Here is a 17,971-nt window from a genome sequence, read left to right as displayed (position 1 = left end):
TTGGCAATCTTGCACGGCTTGCCGGTGACAAGCTCTCCCAGGATACCTAGTAACCCCCGACCGTGATGAGCCATCGTACCGTTCGACCATTGTCTCGCAATACACTTGATGATGAGAGGTACATCTTGGCTCTAGTCCGGGGGATCCCTTTAAACCAAAACCGGCTTTTTGCACTTGTACATAACCATAGAACCATCCAAATTAAGACAGGGACCCGTGGTTAGGACTTATGTGATATAACCTGTTTACGTGCATATTTCTTTTGTACATACATGTCATCCATCCATCATCGCATTCATGCAGGCTAGAGCATAGGACTCCGTTAGAGCGCTTTGTTCTCGTCGTTTTTGAAAGGCTGCTAACACCTGATGAAGAGTCGTGCACCTTGGTGTACGTTGACTAAATTTCATGAGTCCTTAGGATAATGAGACCTTGGAAAATCAGAATTTACTAAGTCTTTGACTAATGCTTAATCAAAGATTCGGTAAAGAATAATTCAGAAGCCATGCTGTGATACCACGTCACCTGCACCAATCCAGTTAATGGCACCTGGGTCGCGGTGTCACGTCATCCTTTCTGAGTTATTCCAAGTTCAAAATTAAAAATTCAAATAAGAATTAGTTGAATACTTGGTTCATTTTGACATATTTTGGAATCTGTTGTTCTAACAAAGGATACACTCGAAAAAGAAAAACTCTGAGGATTGTTGCAACAAAAAAAAAAAAAAACCTTTTTCTTTGGTCGGTCTAGGAGACTGTAAATCCATGGAGTTTATGATACCTCCGGTGTTTGCCGTGCCCGAACGGCTCCCTTGGTCCAGGACTAGCCTTAAAAGTGTGCGTATCCGGATTTCGGTGATCATTTTGCTTTGTATCGGATGGTCAAGATAAGGAGATTGACTCTGGTTCCCCGATTGACGGAATCCAACCTGCCTGACAGTACCTATCCGGATTATCGAAAATCTTTTGTACAACCTTTAAGTGAGATCTGGATCACGGTAGGTCCTAGGCTTAGCTTCTATGAGGCATGCATATGGTATGGCGATCTTCCATGATTAGTTTTGAGTTGCTCCTTTTTGCTTCATTGCCAGTTCTAAAACATTGGTCGACTGCAAGAAGAGGTTGTACCCAATTGGTTTCATCCGCTCCGAAGACTAGTTCGTACAGACACCGTGGAAGAAACTCAGTTGTTTGAGGTTGAGGTACTGCAGGAAGGGCAACCGTCAGTACAAGTATTGCAAGAACCACCAATAGCAATATCACCCGAGGATCCTTTACTAATGGCTGACCAAGGAAACGGAGCAAACGGAATGGACAAAATCAGGCAAAACATGGCAAATCTGGACGTCCATCTCAAGTAGTCCATTGCCAACGTCGATGCTCAACTTAAGGCTTCTGTCAATGCAATGCAAAAAGACATGCTCATGCTGATGGATAACATGTAGGAGATCAGTGACAAACTGTAGACTAGACCTCCTCCACAATCTGAACAACCTAAAGAAGAAACACCAGCTGCGGATCCTAACCTAGCTGCCCTCATTGCCAAAATTAGTAAGCTGGAAGAGTCCGTTCAGAAAACCGAAAGGCTTGGAAAATGGGAGATAGACATGAACAAACTATGCCTGTTCCCAAATGCCAAACTGCCAGAAAAGTTCAAAGGTATGGACTTTGCGAAGTTCGATGGCACTACTGATCCAAAGGCTCACCTTCAGGGGTATGTCGGTTCTCTCACCATGCAAGGAATTGAAAAGGAAGCTATGACACAGTTGTTTCATGAATCATTAACTGGTCTTGCGCTGCAGTGGTTTCTCACTCTTGAACCGTCAAAGAAGAAGACTTGGGAGGATATTGGGACTACTTTTGTTGCCCAATACGATTTCAATGTGGATCTGAAAATGACCACGAGGGAGCTAGAAAGTACCAAGATGGGGGACAAAGAAAGCTTCGCTGACTATGTGAAGCGTTGGAGAGCCAAGGCTACACAGATGCAGAACAAGCCAGACCTGAAGGAACAGATCCGAATCATAACCAAGAACTTGCCAAGTTCCTTTGCACCATATATGGTTCTCTCTCTAGCAGCCCCGAACTTTGAAACCTTCTATGACTCTGGGCTGGCCGTGGAAGAAGCTTTGAGGGATGGTACCTTGGAAAAGAAAGAATCAAGTTCAAAGAATAAAAGGGCATACTCCGGAAATAGCAATGTCCTTTTTGGAAATGCCAATCAAGTTGGAATCTCTTCTGCTAAACCGACGGAAGTAAACCAAATCATCGAAAAGCCAAAATCCCATAACCGAACCTTCACCCAATTTAGCACCTCTAGATCTGCCCTGCTTAAAAAACTTGTTGAGTTTGGGATTCTGAAAGTACTCCCACCACCACAAACTCTCCCACCAAACCTCAACCACAATGTCTACTGTGACTACCACCAAATGCCTAGTCATACCACAGATAACTGTATCCGCCTTCATCATGAAATTCAAAACCTCATTGACAATAAGGTTGTTAAAGCTCCCCCACCAGACAAGCCAAACAGTGTCTCGAATCCTTTGCCACAACATAATAACACCTTCTGCATTAACCAAATCATCCTCACAAATAACTCAACCCCTCAAGACTTTGACCCTACCCTTTTTATCATTCCCGATACAGAACCAAAACCTGTTGTCAAAATCCCTGAGGAAACCGCCTTTTGCTTTCTTCAAGAATGGGAGAATATATGGGGAAACCTGATCTCTGATTGGGAGGAATTTGAAGCTGCCAACTTCTAAAGAACTGTTGAGCCACCGTTTGAACCTGCATGGGTAGTTGATTGGGAAAACGTTTGGGCAGACCTTCTTGACAGACTCTCCCTATACATGATGTTCGGAGGACAGAATGAGAACTATGAGATTCCCCAAGCAGCTCCTGAATGGGAATGGGATCCAATCCCGGATGCGTACCAACTTTTGGCAAGGGATGATCCTATCAACATGTTCTCTTTACCTATGATGTTTGCCAAGGGATACCAACCCGAAGGGATCACTTATGAATGGCCGGAACTCGCTCCACTCCGCCCAGATTTCTCTCATTTCAATGATTACGTCATTGATAATCTGTACAGCAATGTGGACCTCAATCCATGGAATCCAGAATCAAGGGAGGAAGAGGTGGCAAACAATGACTTTGACCCATTAGACTATACTGTGGATGAAGTAGAATTAGAACCATCAGTTACCTTTCGTAATAATGTTAATGTCTCCATGCTGCAGTCTAAATTCCTCATGAACTTATGGGAGGATGAGCTGCAACCATCCTTATGGGAAACATAGGCTAGGCCAAACCCATGGGCTGATTCCGAAGTGGTCAATATGCGAGTAGGAAACGAAGAATGGACTATGAATTGAGCAGTAATGGAAGTAGAACAGTGGAAACCTAAAGATCTCTGGGAGGACTTGGTCATTGCTGATTTAGCCGAAAATCTCCAGGGAACAACCATTGGATGCAAGCTTAAAGCTCCAATTGACTTATGGAGCGAAGAACAGAAATTCTGCCAGATTGACCATTTGATAAGAAGTGGTCGTGTTTACCAACCCCCTAACTTCCAAATTGGAGAATCCTCCAACCCCGTAGCTCCACCAACCAAAGAACCTTTCTCACCAACCAAAAATCTTTTCCAACCTTTTGCTCCACCAACCAAACAATTTCTTGGTTTTTTGGAAGTATTTTCATTTGTTATTAGTCTTTAATTAGTTTTGCTTGTACCAACTGATTAATCATCATTTGTTCACATTGATTTTGTTTTGTGTTATCTATATATTTTTAAAGCTTTCATAGGGCTTCCATGGTATCACATGGTGTTTGATCACAATACTTTGTATTTTTTTTCCTTTTTAATGATTAATTTTAGACTTGCATGATGAATCAGAGATAGCAATTCGTACGTATTAATTCTTTGAAAATATGGTGGCCAAATATTTAGCTCCCAAAATTTCTTTTATTTAAAATAGCCATTGAATCCAAATAAAAGAAATTTCCTGAATCTTTCTTTTTCCTCAATTGAATAACTAAAGTTTAGTTTTCCTACGAATTCCCTTGTCATATGGAAACTCACAGGGAAATAAATTTGTTTTCTTTACTTCACTTCAATTCACCTTTTTCTGGACAATAATCCTGACAACTTAACAAAATCCTAGAGAATGCATAATATCGATCATTATTGTGGACAGATAGGGGCCCACAAAAGCCCAAACTGGATGGGTTTGAACATTATGCAAACTGGATGCATGCGTGCTTGGTCCTCACTCTTCATCCTCTCTGTAACGACCCTGATTTTTGGTAAATAAATTTTTTTGTTAAATATTTGAATTTTTTTTAATTACTTGAAAATTTCTAATAATCCGTCATAATTAGATTTGAGACTTATAAAATTATATCTTTTCGTCCCGGACAATTTAGTCATTTTCCAAAGACCGTATGTTTGTAGAAGTACTTGTATATTTTCTTAACGAGTTAAATAAAATTTTTAAATTATATTTCTTGGTTAGAAATCCTACTTGACAAGTAGAATTAGTTTCCAACTGATTAATTAGAGAAATCTATGTACCCATTCAACCTAGTTACATTCTCCTAACCCTAGATGAACCTAATGAACCTTTCTATACCTTAGTTGAACCTTTTTAACCCTAGACTAGGAAATCATTTCACTTTCATGACTAGTCATTTCAAAACTTTATTACTCATCGTTACTTCTTCTAAGAATATCTTTTCTCATCATTACCTCTTTACCCATTGAATAATAGTTTGTAGGGTAATTTTTTTCCTTTGAGTAATAGAAATAAGACTTCCTATTGTCTAGAAAATAGTGCTACCATAGACTTATGATTATGTATTGTCACATCAAGAAGGCCATGATTCATCATCATATCTTTTCTTCCATAAGTAATAGCCTTGAACCTATTATTGACCTATAAGTAGCATTTCCTAGATTTTTCTAGGCATATATATAATAGCCTACCCTTATCATGACTATGTACATATATACACTTTCTAGGAAAAGTATTAACCATTGGACAATATTTTTGTCATTGAAAGCCTTACCATAATCATTACCCTTTCCATAGGCTTAGCAAGACTACTTATACCTAAGTACACATGGCTATATGTAAATGAGCTTACCATAATCATAAACCTAGCTAATCATTTTCTTTTTCCTTGCAAGTAAACCCTCCTACGACAAGACAAGGCCAAAACCCTTAATGATAACTTATTCTTACACCTAGATTGGATTGACATGGCTTGGACATGTTTAAAGGTGAGATTTGACAACTCAATGTAACAAAAAATGAGAGAAAAGAGAGAGAGGGGGAGGGGGGAAAATTGAGGGGAGAGGGAGCCAAGATTTTTGCTATAAATAGCACCCCCCTCATGCCATTCAACTCACACCTTCAACCTTTCAACTTCTCTCTCTAGAAATTCTTGTGTTCTTACTTTGTTCTTCTTGTTCTTGAGTTTCTTCTTAAGTTCTCCAAGAAACTCATCCAAGGCCGCCACTAAATCACCACTCGACCACTCCCTCGATCCAAAAAGTTTAGAGTTTAGTCAAGAACTAGTTTCGAGAGAAACCTTTCTCTTTCGAAGTTATCAGAAGCTTACCGTAAGAAGTCACTCCGTTCAATAGTCGACTTACTTTTCCGTAGCCGCCCTACCGCCAAGAAGAATGGTAGAGTCCCTTGTCCACTATCCCAAGTATAAGTATATCGTATGTTCGAAATGAAAGTAGATTGTCCTTACACCCTAATTCTAAGTATAATAGAAATGTGTATATTGTTGGTATGTTGAAATGCATGATAACTTGAACAGTGTTTTACTTAAGGTTTGAAAGGAAATATGACTATGTTGAATATATCAACTTTAATTTCAGGAAAAACATATGTTGTTTTGAATTTTCCTAAGAGGAAGAAAGAACGGATTTTGAAAGTATAAACTTGGGTAAAAATATTCGTATTTTGATCTTAAGGATGGTTATGAGCATGTATATGTGATTGCTTGGATTACTTGTTTGATGTAAAGCATAAGTGGTATCCACTCCAAAGGTGTCCGTCCATGTGGCACTATACTTTATATTGTGTGCTAAATGTTTGAGCATGACTACGTGACAATATGAGCATGATAAGTTATATAGAGTTGGATGATTTTGGTAGTTTAGTTTCAAGATTACAATGAATGATTTATGATTACTTACGTGAAAAGTCCTACCGCGGAGTCTTTGCATGAAAACGAGACACAAAAATCGAGAAAGTAGAAACATGACACCTATGGTGTGTTAAAGACAAGGTGTGGTTTTGAAACAGCAATGTGGCCGGACTTGCCCATTGTGTGTGTGTGTGCCAACGGAAACCCAGGATTGTAGAACCATTGTGAGGATACTCGGGAGACCGGAACGGCGGAACCGAGGTTGGGTGTGTAGCTTGGTCATCCGTGGAGAGGAGTCAATGCAAATATTTTTTTTTTGTGTCAATGGGAACCCGGGACAGCGGAATCATTGTGAGGATACTCGGGAGACCGGAACGGCGGAACCAAGGTTGGGTGTGTTAAAAAAAAAACGATTTTGAAAATGTTGATTTGGTAAATGAAAACGAGACACGGTCTACGACGAGTCACGTAGGAGAAACTCAAAAAATTATGGACACCAACGTTAGTTTGAATAGTGAATGTGGATGTGTCATTGTTAACTATTTTGTTAGATATGCATGTACTATGTGAAAATCGTTAATTTTATGATCTATTGATTGTAAGTTAAGGGTTAGTGGGTATGGATTATTCTATTGAGCTTCTGTAGCTCATGGTGTTACCTTTGGTGGCCCTGACATATTATACTGGTGGCGACGCTGGTGTAATGTGTCAAACTTTGTAGATAATCAGGGTGAACTATACACCTTGGAGGCTTTCAGAGCCGAAGAGCTGGCTAGGATGGAAGAGCAAGCGGAGCTGTAGTTAGGAACCTTAGTTTCCCTCCCTTTGTGTAAATATGGGGATTATGATGTAATAATGAGCCATACTCTATTTAGATTTTCAATAAAATTGTCTTTTTAACGTTCCAAAAATTTGGGGCGTTACACTCTCCCTTTCTTTTTCCATCGCATCCTTTCAAGGGCAAGGGCAGCTCCATCTTATATCTAGAGATGATTTCACTTTTGTTTTTTATTGAGCTTGTGATGCAAGGTTGTTAGAACCATAGGCTACGGTCTCTTTGTGTTGACGAATCCCATAACAAAACATATACTCCTTCGTCCCAATTTAATTGTCTTTTTTGGAAATCTGTCCCACTTTTCAATTGATTATATATTATAATTTATAATATTTTATGTGATTTTGAAAATATTATATTATAGAACTAATCGAGATTTAACAAGATCCATATTAGATATAAAATTAATTACTGATTTAGAGATATAACTAGTTTTTTATCCGGTTAGAATAGAACGAGGGACTATTAAATTAGGATGGAGGGAGTATATATAATTGTTTCATCATTTATCGAGAATTTATTTTTTATTTTTCTAGAGTGTTTGTTTAGAAAGTGGAAGAAAATCAAATATTTTGCATTTAGAGGTTGAGTTTTTAGGTAATGAGAGTGGAAGACAATAGAGGAAATCAAGGGGTTCAAGATATAGCAACTTCGGAAGGAAAGAAAATCAAGAAAATTACGTTTTTTTATATACGGCGACGTCTTTCAGAAAAGATGCTTGAGCAGCTTAAACAGGCTTTAGATAGACATCACCTATTGCTCAAACAACTTGTCAGTTTGTTGCAGCCTATATATATGCGGCTCTCACCGAACATATTAGAGCCCATGATAATATGATCATCGACTAATAAGATTAACTTCAAGAGGTTTCTTACGATCATTCAACTATTTGATTTGTTCTTCCGGTGCAATCTAGAAGTATTTTGGAAGGCTTGTGTATTCAATGCAACTGGCAGTCAAAGCATTGGGTGTGGTGAATGTGAATTTGACAAGTAGATCTTAGGGCGATTTGTGAGAATTCAAAATCGTAAGGGAATATTACTTGTAGCCACACAATATTTTCAATTAAAAGAACAAAATATGTTAGGCCCAATAAATTTTCAAGTAAAATAAATATGTTTATTTTATAAAGAGTTTTGTACACAAAATTTCTCTCTAAGTTTTAGTCACCACTGAACAAAAAAACCTGGAGCCATCCTTGCATTCGTTCGTGAGTTTCATCTCTGTGAAATAACCACCTTAATTACTTGAATAGAACTTCAACATAAACAACAAAATTCTGTTAAGTATCCTACTAAAATAGAATAAGTAATTGCAAGTGGAGTAGAGTGCAGTTTGTGTCTCCCTTATACTTCCATGCACATGGGCGGGGTTCGATTCCCGTAAACACCCATTTCCCTCAACAAGTCCCATAGGATGGAGTAGATTAGGTTTAACGAATACAAAAAGAAAAGAAAAGTAATGAGTGATTCTTTTTTCAAAACTCCTTGGGCATGGCCAGCCACGTAGGCCTTGGTGGATATGTTTCTATAGCATACTATTAACAAGCTTGGTTGTAGTTCTTTGTTGTATAAGCTTTTTGGGTGGCATCTTGCTAATCATGGTGCCAACATTGCTGATTCGAATACTAGTCCCACACATGCCCATTTTCCCCCCTCTTATAATTACATTTGTTGATTAATAAATTTTCTTTTTCCTTTCAAAAGAAAAAAAAAACTCTTTAAAATCTAGTACAAAGAACTACTCCATTTGTCTCAATTTGTTTATCTACTTTTTGACTTTTACATGTTCCAAAATGTTTGTCCAATTTTAAATTAAAATTTTTTACTTAATGCCCTCACTCTTCTGGGAAATCATGCATTGGAGAATGTGCATTCATATTTAATGTCAAAAAGGTTAGGGTATTCTTGCTAACTTTTTTTCTTTGCACTAATCATTATCTCTTTAAAAAGTTAAAATTCTTAAAATTGGACAAATAAATTAGGACGGAGGGAGTATCGTGATTTTCGTATTGATAAAAAGTGTGTGCTATTAATAATCAAATATGAGAGGGCAAAACTGCACGAGTCATACCGCAGGGGCTTAAGATGAATATTTCCGTTACATAAATGGCCGGCCAAGGACGGCCACCATGCCATCTTCTTCCTTCCCCCTTCACTTTCCTCTGATCTCCTAGCTCACTCTCAGCCTGCATTTCATTAACTTTCTTCGCCACATGTCATCTTCTCCTCCCTCTCCGCTTCTCTTTTGTTGTTTTTTGCTCATGACATCTTCTTCTTCTTCCTCAATGACACGTTTGTCAAAACCAAGAGCATCAGTACAAGCTGGTAATGCAACCAAATAGGCATGGGGTGTGCCCAGGGCAAGTCATTACAGAATTCACCACTGTGCGGTTTACACAAGTTGAAGATGGAAAACGAGTATGTCAAAGCTAACCATGGAGAAGCACGGAGATCCACTGGTCCGAGATATTTGGGCAATGACTTGGGCAACATTCCCCGGCCTGAGCCGAGGAATAGCTGCACTGCTATTCAAGATGACAATTTGACCACTAAAGATGGGAAGACAGATAAGGTGGTTGTTGGCGGTGACAGTGGTGGTTGTGGCAGTGGTCAAAATATTTCTGAGAGGATGAGATCTTTGAATGTGGTTGGCGAGGAACAGCTGGTGGATGGGTGGCCAAAGTGGTTGACAGATAATATCCCTAGAGATGTTTTAGCCGGAATTGTTGCTAGAAGTGCAGATTCCTATGACAAGCTTTATAAGGTTAGCATTTTTCTAAGGCGCGCTACCGAAATTCACAGTTCATATAACTACCGACCACAGGTTAATTTTGTGGGTTGTGGCTAACTAACAGTAGCTATAGTCTATTATTGGAGCATAAACATGGCAACCCTAGTCTATACAAGGAATTTAATTTGTGTTTTGTCTATTTGGAGTAGTCTCCTTGATTTATTTGTTCTGGTGATGAAGACTTTACAAATTACAAGCCCACGTCATTTCATTTTGCGGAAAGCACGTTTTGAAACTCGAAATATCTATTCATTTTTTTTTTTTTTTGGGTAAGGAATATATCTTTTCAGTTTGTGGAACAAATCATCAAAAACAAGATTCTTTGTTTCTCTGAGCATAAGAATAAAATTACCCAAGTTCAAACAAAGAGTCTACTTCAGGGGTAACTAAATAGTTTTACTAAACAGTTTGAGAAATGGTGGTAAATTGTGCAATTGGGGTCTGCTTAAAAGCTTTCGGTGCTTGCTGTTTAAGTTGGCTTTAATTAGCAGTAGGAGTGTACTGTATTTCATTTGGGCTGAGGCCTGAGAGGAACTCCAGAGTATTTGGTGGAAGACCTAGAAGCTCTAATGATGTCCTTGCTATTAATATTGATGATAACATGCGACTTAGGGTATGTACTTGGAAGCATTTTCCAAACTCTTTTGAGAATCAAAGGCTCTGTAGCCATTGTTGTGAGGTTTTGCTCTTTGTAAAGGTACTTGTATAGGGTTTTTGATTTCTAAGTGGTTGGTTATAAAATGGTACACTTACCCAAAAAAAAAAAACAGTTTGAGGGCAATTTGAAATGTCTTCTCTGAAAAGTGAGTTTTCCAAAATTCTTTTTTGAACTAGTTCACCAAACGATTGTGGGAAATGAACAAGAAAAAGTGATTAGAGGGAGACAAATGGTTCTCTTTCCGTTCAAGGAATTAGCATGAAGAACTATTGCTGATCGGTCATCTTTTGAATAGTACTGCGAACATTCGGTCTTGTTTTTGCACTATTGAAAACATTAACTCTAGTTTAATGCAATCAGGGTTGCCCTATGTCCCATTACAGATTAACAATTTTGTTCTTTAAACCTACAGGAGTATATTACTTGCTTAAATTGCTCCTAGTCAAAGAAACTAGCATTTGATCTGGATTCGATGGATAACATTACAAATTTCACATGAACAGGTCGGGCAGGGAACCTATAGTAATGTGTACAAAGCCCGAGATAGGGAGACAGGAAAAATTGTTGCACTAAAGAAGGTGAAATTTGATACATCAGAGCCCAAAAGTGTGAAGTTTATGGCACGAGAGATCATGATTTTGCAGAAGCTCGATCACCCAAATATTGTGAAGCTTGTAGGGCTAGCCACATCAAGAATGCATTACAGTTTGTATCTGGTCTTTGACTACATGTATTCTGATTTATCCAGCATTATCTCCCGGCCTGAAGAGAAGCTCACTGAACCACAGGTTCAAAAGTTCTTCAAGTTTACTATCTCTACTATGCAGGAAATATTTTTCTTCCAAAAATTCAGCAAACGAGAGAGGCTTACGCAAAAGTTCTAAACCAAATCCTATGTAAAAAATGAACACACTCACAATGAATTCAAAAACGCTAACGATACAAGATTTGGACAAACGAAGTGCACAGAAAGTGGATTTTATAGCTCAAAATCTTCCAAGATTGGAATGGCAATTACTGGTCGGGTTTGGGATGTGAACTTTTGCTATCATTAGCGATTGCCTGCTAGCCTAGTAAAATGAAGAAAATGACTCTCATAATATGACGTAAAGTAAAAGCTTAACCTCAAACGTATTCAGTGGCAAGAATGTGGCTTTAGATAAATCAATATACCTTTTCGCATTGAAGCGACATTGTATTGGAATGTTACACTCTTTTCACCCTGCTTCACCACACAAAATTCTCCCCACCTCACGAGACGGACTGGGGACCGTGGTGTTGTATCCCATAGGAACAGCACCGCGTTGCTTCCTCTGATAGGTGCCCAGCCGGCCACATACATGATCCAACCATTCAAATTTAATGAGTGAATTATTCCTTACTAGATCAAGTAGATAAGATGTCAGGAAGATACATGATCAAATCACATTTGTTTTGAAAAAAGTAGACTATATATGTTATTGAGAATGACCGTCCACTAATTTGTTTTGTCATATCTCATCTAATTCAGCCGCTACTTCTAATGTCTGATAAGTTTTACTTCTTGCAAAAATAATTAACTGGTCGAGCCTTGAAATATGAACATTCAGATTGGCATAGCTCGAGTTAAGCCCTATCGAAGGGGAGCACGGTAATGTGCCCCAAATGCTCAGCTCTATCAATCTTTCCTGTGCATATAGTATTTCTGGACATGTTGTGATTGAAGAGTAGACGAAACAGACTTCCCAGTTACTAATAATAAAGAAACACTGACGCAGATCAAGTGCTATATCCAACAATTGCTTTCGGGACTGCAACACTGCCACGATAGGGGAATTTTACACCGAGACATCAAGGGATCCAATCTGTTAATAGACAAAAATGGGATGCTAAAGATTGCAGATTTTGGGCTTGCGAATTACTTTGATCCAAACAGAAAGCGCCACCTCACGAGCCGTGTGGTGACGCTTTGGTACAGAGCACCAGAGCTATTGTTAGGGGCTACGGATTATGGAGTTGGGATTGATCTTTGGAGTGCTGGATGTGTCATGGCTGAGATGTTTACTGGGAGGCCTATTATGCCTGGCAGGACTGAGGTAATCAAATGCTGCTCTCTTCAATCATCAATTTTTTTTTTTTAAGTTGAAAGTTTTGGAATGGAGTTATTCCGTGATGTCCACAATTTGTTGCTATGATCTAATCATGCATTTTGGCACAAAGATGGGCTTATCTAATCCACCCCAGCGAAGTCAATATAATCCTCCGCCAATTGATTTTAGGTTGGATCCCTCCAAGAAATAGCACATTGTTTTTTTTTTTTTTTGGGTTTAAGTGGGCTCACCTCACATGATTGATTGTCCGCCCGAGTTAATTCTCTCACCTCCTCCATCCATACTTCCACATGCGCTTGGGTGCACGTGAGATTCTCACATCCCTCATGTAAGCCACCATAGCTAAGTCAATATGATCTAGAGGATAATCCATCTAGTGACTATTAGTTTTAGGTTAGATCCCTCATGAAATCTCACGGAGCCAGCCAGATAATGGAGTCATGATCCTTTCAGAAATTCTCCATCTTACACATAGAGAGATTCTTTTGGGATGGCTAGCTTCACCTTCATCATAAACCTAAGAAACTCTCTACATCCATTTACTATAATTTTAAGAGTCATTTGATCCTCCACTGTAGAATAATCTTTTGGGCGGATGTTAAAATAATCCTTAATTAAAAAACACTAAAAACACTCTAGTTTGTTCCATAATCCACCCAAATGGCATAAACAGTAGCAGCGAAGGAACACTTCATGCTAAAACTCTTGAACCCCTTTGCCTTTCCACATTCTGCGTGAACCAATTAATTATATCCTCCATCTTGCAAGGCACACAGCCGCCACACATGAAGCCATGTTCTAACTCACCAAAACCAATCAAAGTACAATAAGTGATGCAACATGTGATGGGATAAAAGGGGACTAGGACTAATACAATCTGCATCGATAGGGGCATAAAAAGAAAACATGAAGGTGTGTTTCTCTTCCATTTCTAGACAACTGACAGTCTCATGGCTCGCATCAACCGTCATTCCCCAGCTTCTTAGTCTATCAGCAGTGCTCAACCTTCGTTGAACAGCTAGCCATAACATAAAAGTCAACTATGCAAGTGTTTCCCTCCCAAAATCACCTTACTGCCAATATTTGTGGACTGGGTACTGGTGCTTAATTGCATTTCAAGCAAAGCTGCAGAACAGAATCTTTTTCATTCTGGTGCCTAACTGCATTCTGGACTGGGTACTTGTGCCTAACTGCCTGAATAAGTTTTGCGTACGCCATGGGATAAAAGCTTACCTGACCATCCATTTATCCTTTTCAGAATCTTTTGCTTTAGAACTTCAAAGTCATTTCGCCCCCACAAATTTAGAAAAAATCTTTATCGATATTGGGTTGAGCTGATTTTTTACTGGGCTCCATAAAAAAATGTTTTAAAAATAATGGATGGTTCGAATCATCTTGGTGGGACCTGAGGTTATCCACCTCTTTGTTCCTCTAACACCAGCGCACAACACCCCACACAATTCAAGTTTATCTACAACACTATAGTGTTGGAAAATTGAATGGATTGGGGGTCCATTACTTCCCTATATTCATGGTGGGGGTTACATCTATTCATTGTGGGGGTTATTCCTCTATTCATTGTGGGGGTTTTTTTTCCCATTCATTCTGCCATTTACTCCACGAATTAAGGCCAGGCAGCATTACAAGGGTCAAGTTCTGCCTATATAAGGAGCATTTCACAGCATAGTTCAATACAATTCACATAAAAAGTCTACTAGCATTCTGATACATTGTGAGAGAGACACAGACGCTGAGTTAGTTCGCCAAGACGTTCTTCGGTGGTGTTCCGACGTTTGTGGTCCGAGCCGGATCAATCCTGGGAGACAGACGCCGAGTAACCTCAACACCCTCTGGTAGGCGGTGAATCTGTTTTAAGGACACCATGTGAAACACGGGTTTCAGTTCACGAATCCATTATGTATTTCGGTTTGCATTTCAGTCTTTGTAATTTCATTATGTTGTAATTCTGTTCATATGTAAATGTTATAGAATTCGTACTCTGGATTCCCAATTGTAAACATTTTGTGTAACAAGTCCCTAAAAGTAGAAGGGGCACTTACCTTGGGTATCAAAGAGAGTGCTTTGGTATCCCATTCTTTAAGGATGAAACCCCTTTCAAAGAAAATAGGTAACTTGATTCATAGATCAGTCTAGAATCAGTTGATGCAAGCAATACAAACCATGGCTCCTATGGCATTTAGGGATGTATCTCGGTTTGAAATCAAGGTTGCTCTCATGTTAATCAATGGGGAAAAAACAACCTGATGGATACAACTCGCCCTTTTTCAAAAAGTATTGGGATGCGGTGGGACAAAATTTGGTCAAAAGAATATTTGTTTGTAATAACAAACTTTTTCTTTTTCAGTTACCTATAAATGTAACAATTAAAGTTTATGTAATTCCCTTCCTTTCATTTTCTCTTTGGTACGGCAAATCTAAGATTCAAATACAGCATTAGATTGTTTGCTAGATTATAGATGAACGGAGAGAAGGGGAAAGGTAATAGAAGAGGGTAATGAAACCGTGAAGCTAAAATTACTGGTGGTTTCCCTGTCAATTTTCACCTCCTTCAGATACCCTCTCAAATTCCTGATCCAAATGCAAAATGGTTGGATTCGTTAAGGATTGAAACTAAATAGAAACTTATTGCTTTGTGATATCGATGGAACGTTATGGCTGGAAGCATTTGCTGATCTTGCAGTTGTGATATTGAATTCTTTTACCTTAACACAGGTCGCTATTGATACATGTATGTATTTTTGTGAATAAAGGTTGAGCAACTTCATAGGATTTTCAAGCTATGCGGCACACCCTCAGATGACTACTGGAAAAAATTGAAGGTGTCTCCCGCCATCAGACCACCCCTGGTATACAAACCTAGTCTGCAAGAAGTATTCAGAGAGTTCCCACCATCTTCTTCAGCCCTTTTGTACATTCTTCTCGATCTAGATCCTGTGATTCGTGGCTCTGCAGCCTCTGCTCTCCAAAGTGAAGTAAGTACTGAGGTCCTTAATATGTGTTGAAAAACGGTGTTTGGAAAGCATAGTCATTCCTTACATCATAGCGCTATGTTTGTAGTTGAAAATGCATTTTTTAATTGCAGTTTTTCTTCACAAGCCCATTGGCATGTGACAATTCTGGTTTACCGGTAGTCTACAAAGAGGAAGATCAGCCATTTCAAACAAATGAAAGAAGAATGTAAGTTTTTACTTGTCTAGAGTTTCCTGGTTTTCTATGTGTGACTAGAATGCCCAAAAAATTAACCACATTTAAATAGTAGTTACATAGGGGATTGATCATATCTCCACCTCATTCACTAGAAAATGGCTACCCTTGAGGGACCTTGTCCCTTTCACTTCAATTCCACAAATTCACTGCTCATATGAAATAAAGTCAAACCCAATCTTTGTTTAACAAACTGAGTGCCAAAAAAACTTTTCAGTTCCATTGAACTGTTACCTTTTTTTTCTTTTATCCTCTTAAAAAGAGCAAAATAAATTGAATTGAATTTTTGTATTTTGGGCGTATGTTGAGAAGAAATAAAAGTTACTTTTCTCTGTTGAAGGCACTGGAAAATGAGGCACCAATCACGAAAGCAGAAAGAATGCCAGAAGAAGGATATTGTAGCCATGGATGAACCACAAGGAGATTTTGGCTTTTCTAAAGACGTATGCATGTCCCAGTACTATGACAAATGTTATCAAATTTAAGACAATATTCAAACTTCGTACCTTAAACTTGTGCAAACTAAATAATAACACTGAAATGTGTAATCGTATTTCTTTGGTTAAGTATAATCACTATCATAATCCTTTTCCTATAACATATACTTCACATTGTAAATTTCAGGAGCCAAAGAAAAGCTCAGAGTTGAACCTGTATCTTGGTGTTAGTGCAACTACTACCTCATCTAGCAAGAAGCATGCACAACCTAAAGTGAGTCCAACTACTTTATTTTCTCCAGATTTGTCGTCTTGCAAAAACACAAGTTTTGAAGCGCATCCCAATCCTGCCAACAAGATTAAGAACTTGCCTCCACTACCAAATGCCAAAGCAAGAACTATTTTGCACAAAGGTGACAATGACAACAAGTACAAATTGAGTCGAGTCACGAGATCTGTGTCCAGTAGAGAATTCCGAAAGTTGGATCAGAGAAAATACCTAAGACTTCAGGCCGTTGATGATTATTGATGAGACTCTCTCGTTTTACCCTTCTGTTCTTTGAATTTGGTGATTAAGCATGCTTAGGCCAAAAAGCATTGTGGAGTGGACAACATACAACAATATGAGATTTTAGTTTCATAACAAGCAATTGATGACTATTCTTTATTACGCTATTGAGATTGATTTAAATTGTCATATATATCCAACCTAAATTTAAGCCTGGTGTCCTAACTGTGACCCTCTTTAGTCATTTCACAATGACAAGGGCTATAACGAAATTTTGCAACCTACATTTACCTACTGTTTGTCACGTACTATCTTGTTTGTTAAAGGGATGTCTTCCATTTGGGACATATATCTCCCAAAGAGAAGCAATATGAGAGGTGCCCAGGGCCCATGGCGCCCAATACATTACATGGTATGAGTTGATGCATGGCTCGGTTTGGTGAATCTTTAAGAGTGCGGATGTCCTGATATTCCCTTGTGTGATCAGATTGAATCTTCGTTGAATGAGATGTTTATTGAGAGTCTGTAATTGGTGTTGTATGATTTGAGGGATTTTATTAAAAGTGTGCAGCAAAGTTGAGAATGATGTGGATCAAATTTCAAGGACGACATTTGTCTTAACGTGGGGGGAGTATGTAACATTCCACCACCACCACAACGCCCATGTAGTCCCTAATTATTGGGTATGGGCGGAGGAGGATTGAAGATAGACCTTACTTTTGGCAATATGCACAAAGTGGGTGTCTTCAGAATACCACTGAAACAGTGGCATCCCATACCTGTTTTTGCTACGGAGCTATGCTCCCAAATTAAAGCCAAATGATATCAGTACAACATTCCACCATAAACATTAAAAGGATTTATTGGAGTCGGTAACCATATTGACTGGGAAAAACTAAGACTTTTTAGTATTTGTATTGAAATGGAGATAAAATAAATTAAAAGTGGGAGGAACATAAAGAAAGAATATACTCCTCCGTTCCTAAAAAAGAGAACAAAAAAAAAAACCCCACCGGCACAAAGCAAAAGACTCGCACCCGGCTATACCATTCCGACTCGGACTCCAACTTCGTAAAGACATCCAGAAACTCCTCGAACCCTACACGAAGGACCAGTCGACACTGCACTCGCCAACACTGATCTCCTCGGCTACATCTATGCTGCCTCTCATCAGTGTCAGTCCTGACATTTGGGTTGCTCAAGTCCGATCTCACACTTGGGGCTATTTAAACTGAAAACTGAAACTGAAAGCTGA

At 38.8% G+C, this 17,971-nt stretch overlaps 1 protein-coding gene across 1 annotated transcript; it reads left to right on the top strand.

The window, feature by feature from the left end:
• The first annotated feature begins 9,179 nt into the window (after positions 1-9,179).
• Positions 9,180-16,883, top strand: LOC131330175 (probable serine/threonine-protein kinase At1g54610). The gene is made up of 7 exons (XM_058363671.1): positions 9,180-9,771; positions 10,960-11,244; positions 12,214-12,531; positions 15,318-15,539; positions 15,650-15,744; positions 16,112-16,214; positions 16,396-16,883. Exons 1-7 carry the CDS (start codon positions 9,352-9,354, stop codon positions 16,735-16,737), a joined length of 1,785 nt encoding a protein of 594 aa, XP_058219654.1. The 5' UTR covers positions 9,180-9,351; the 3' UTR covers positions 16,738-16,883.
• Positions 16,884-17,971: the final 1,088 nt, after the last annotated feature.

This window comes from Rhododendron vialii, chromosome 6a (genome assembly GCF_030253575.1).
Source record: "Rhododendron vialii isolate Sample 1 chromosome 6a, ASM3025357v1".
Taxonomy (NCBI): Eukaryota; Viridiplantae; Streptophyta; class Magnoliopsida; order Ericales; family Ericaceae; genus Rhododendron; species Rhododendron vialii.
The sequence above is the reverse complement of the archived record's forward strand: the minus strand, read 5'-3'. Positions and strand labels throughout refer to the sequence as shown.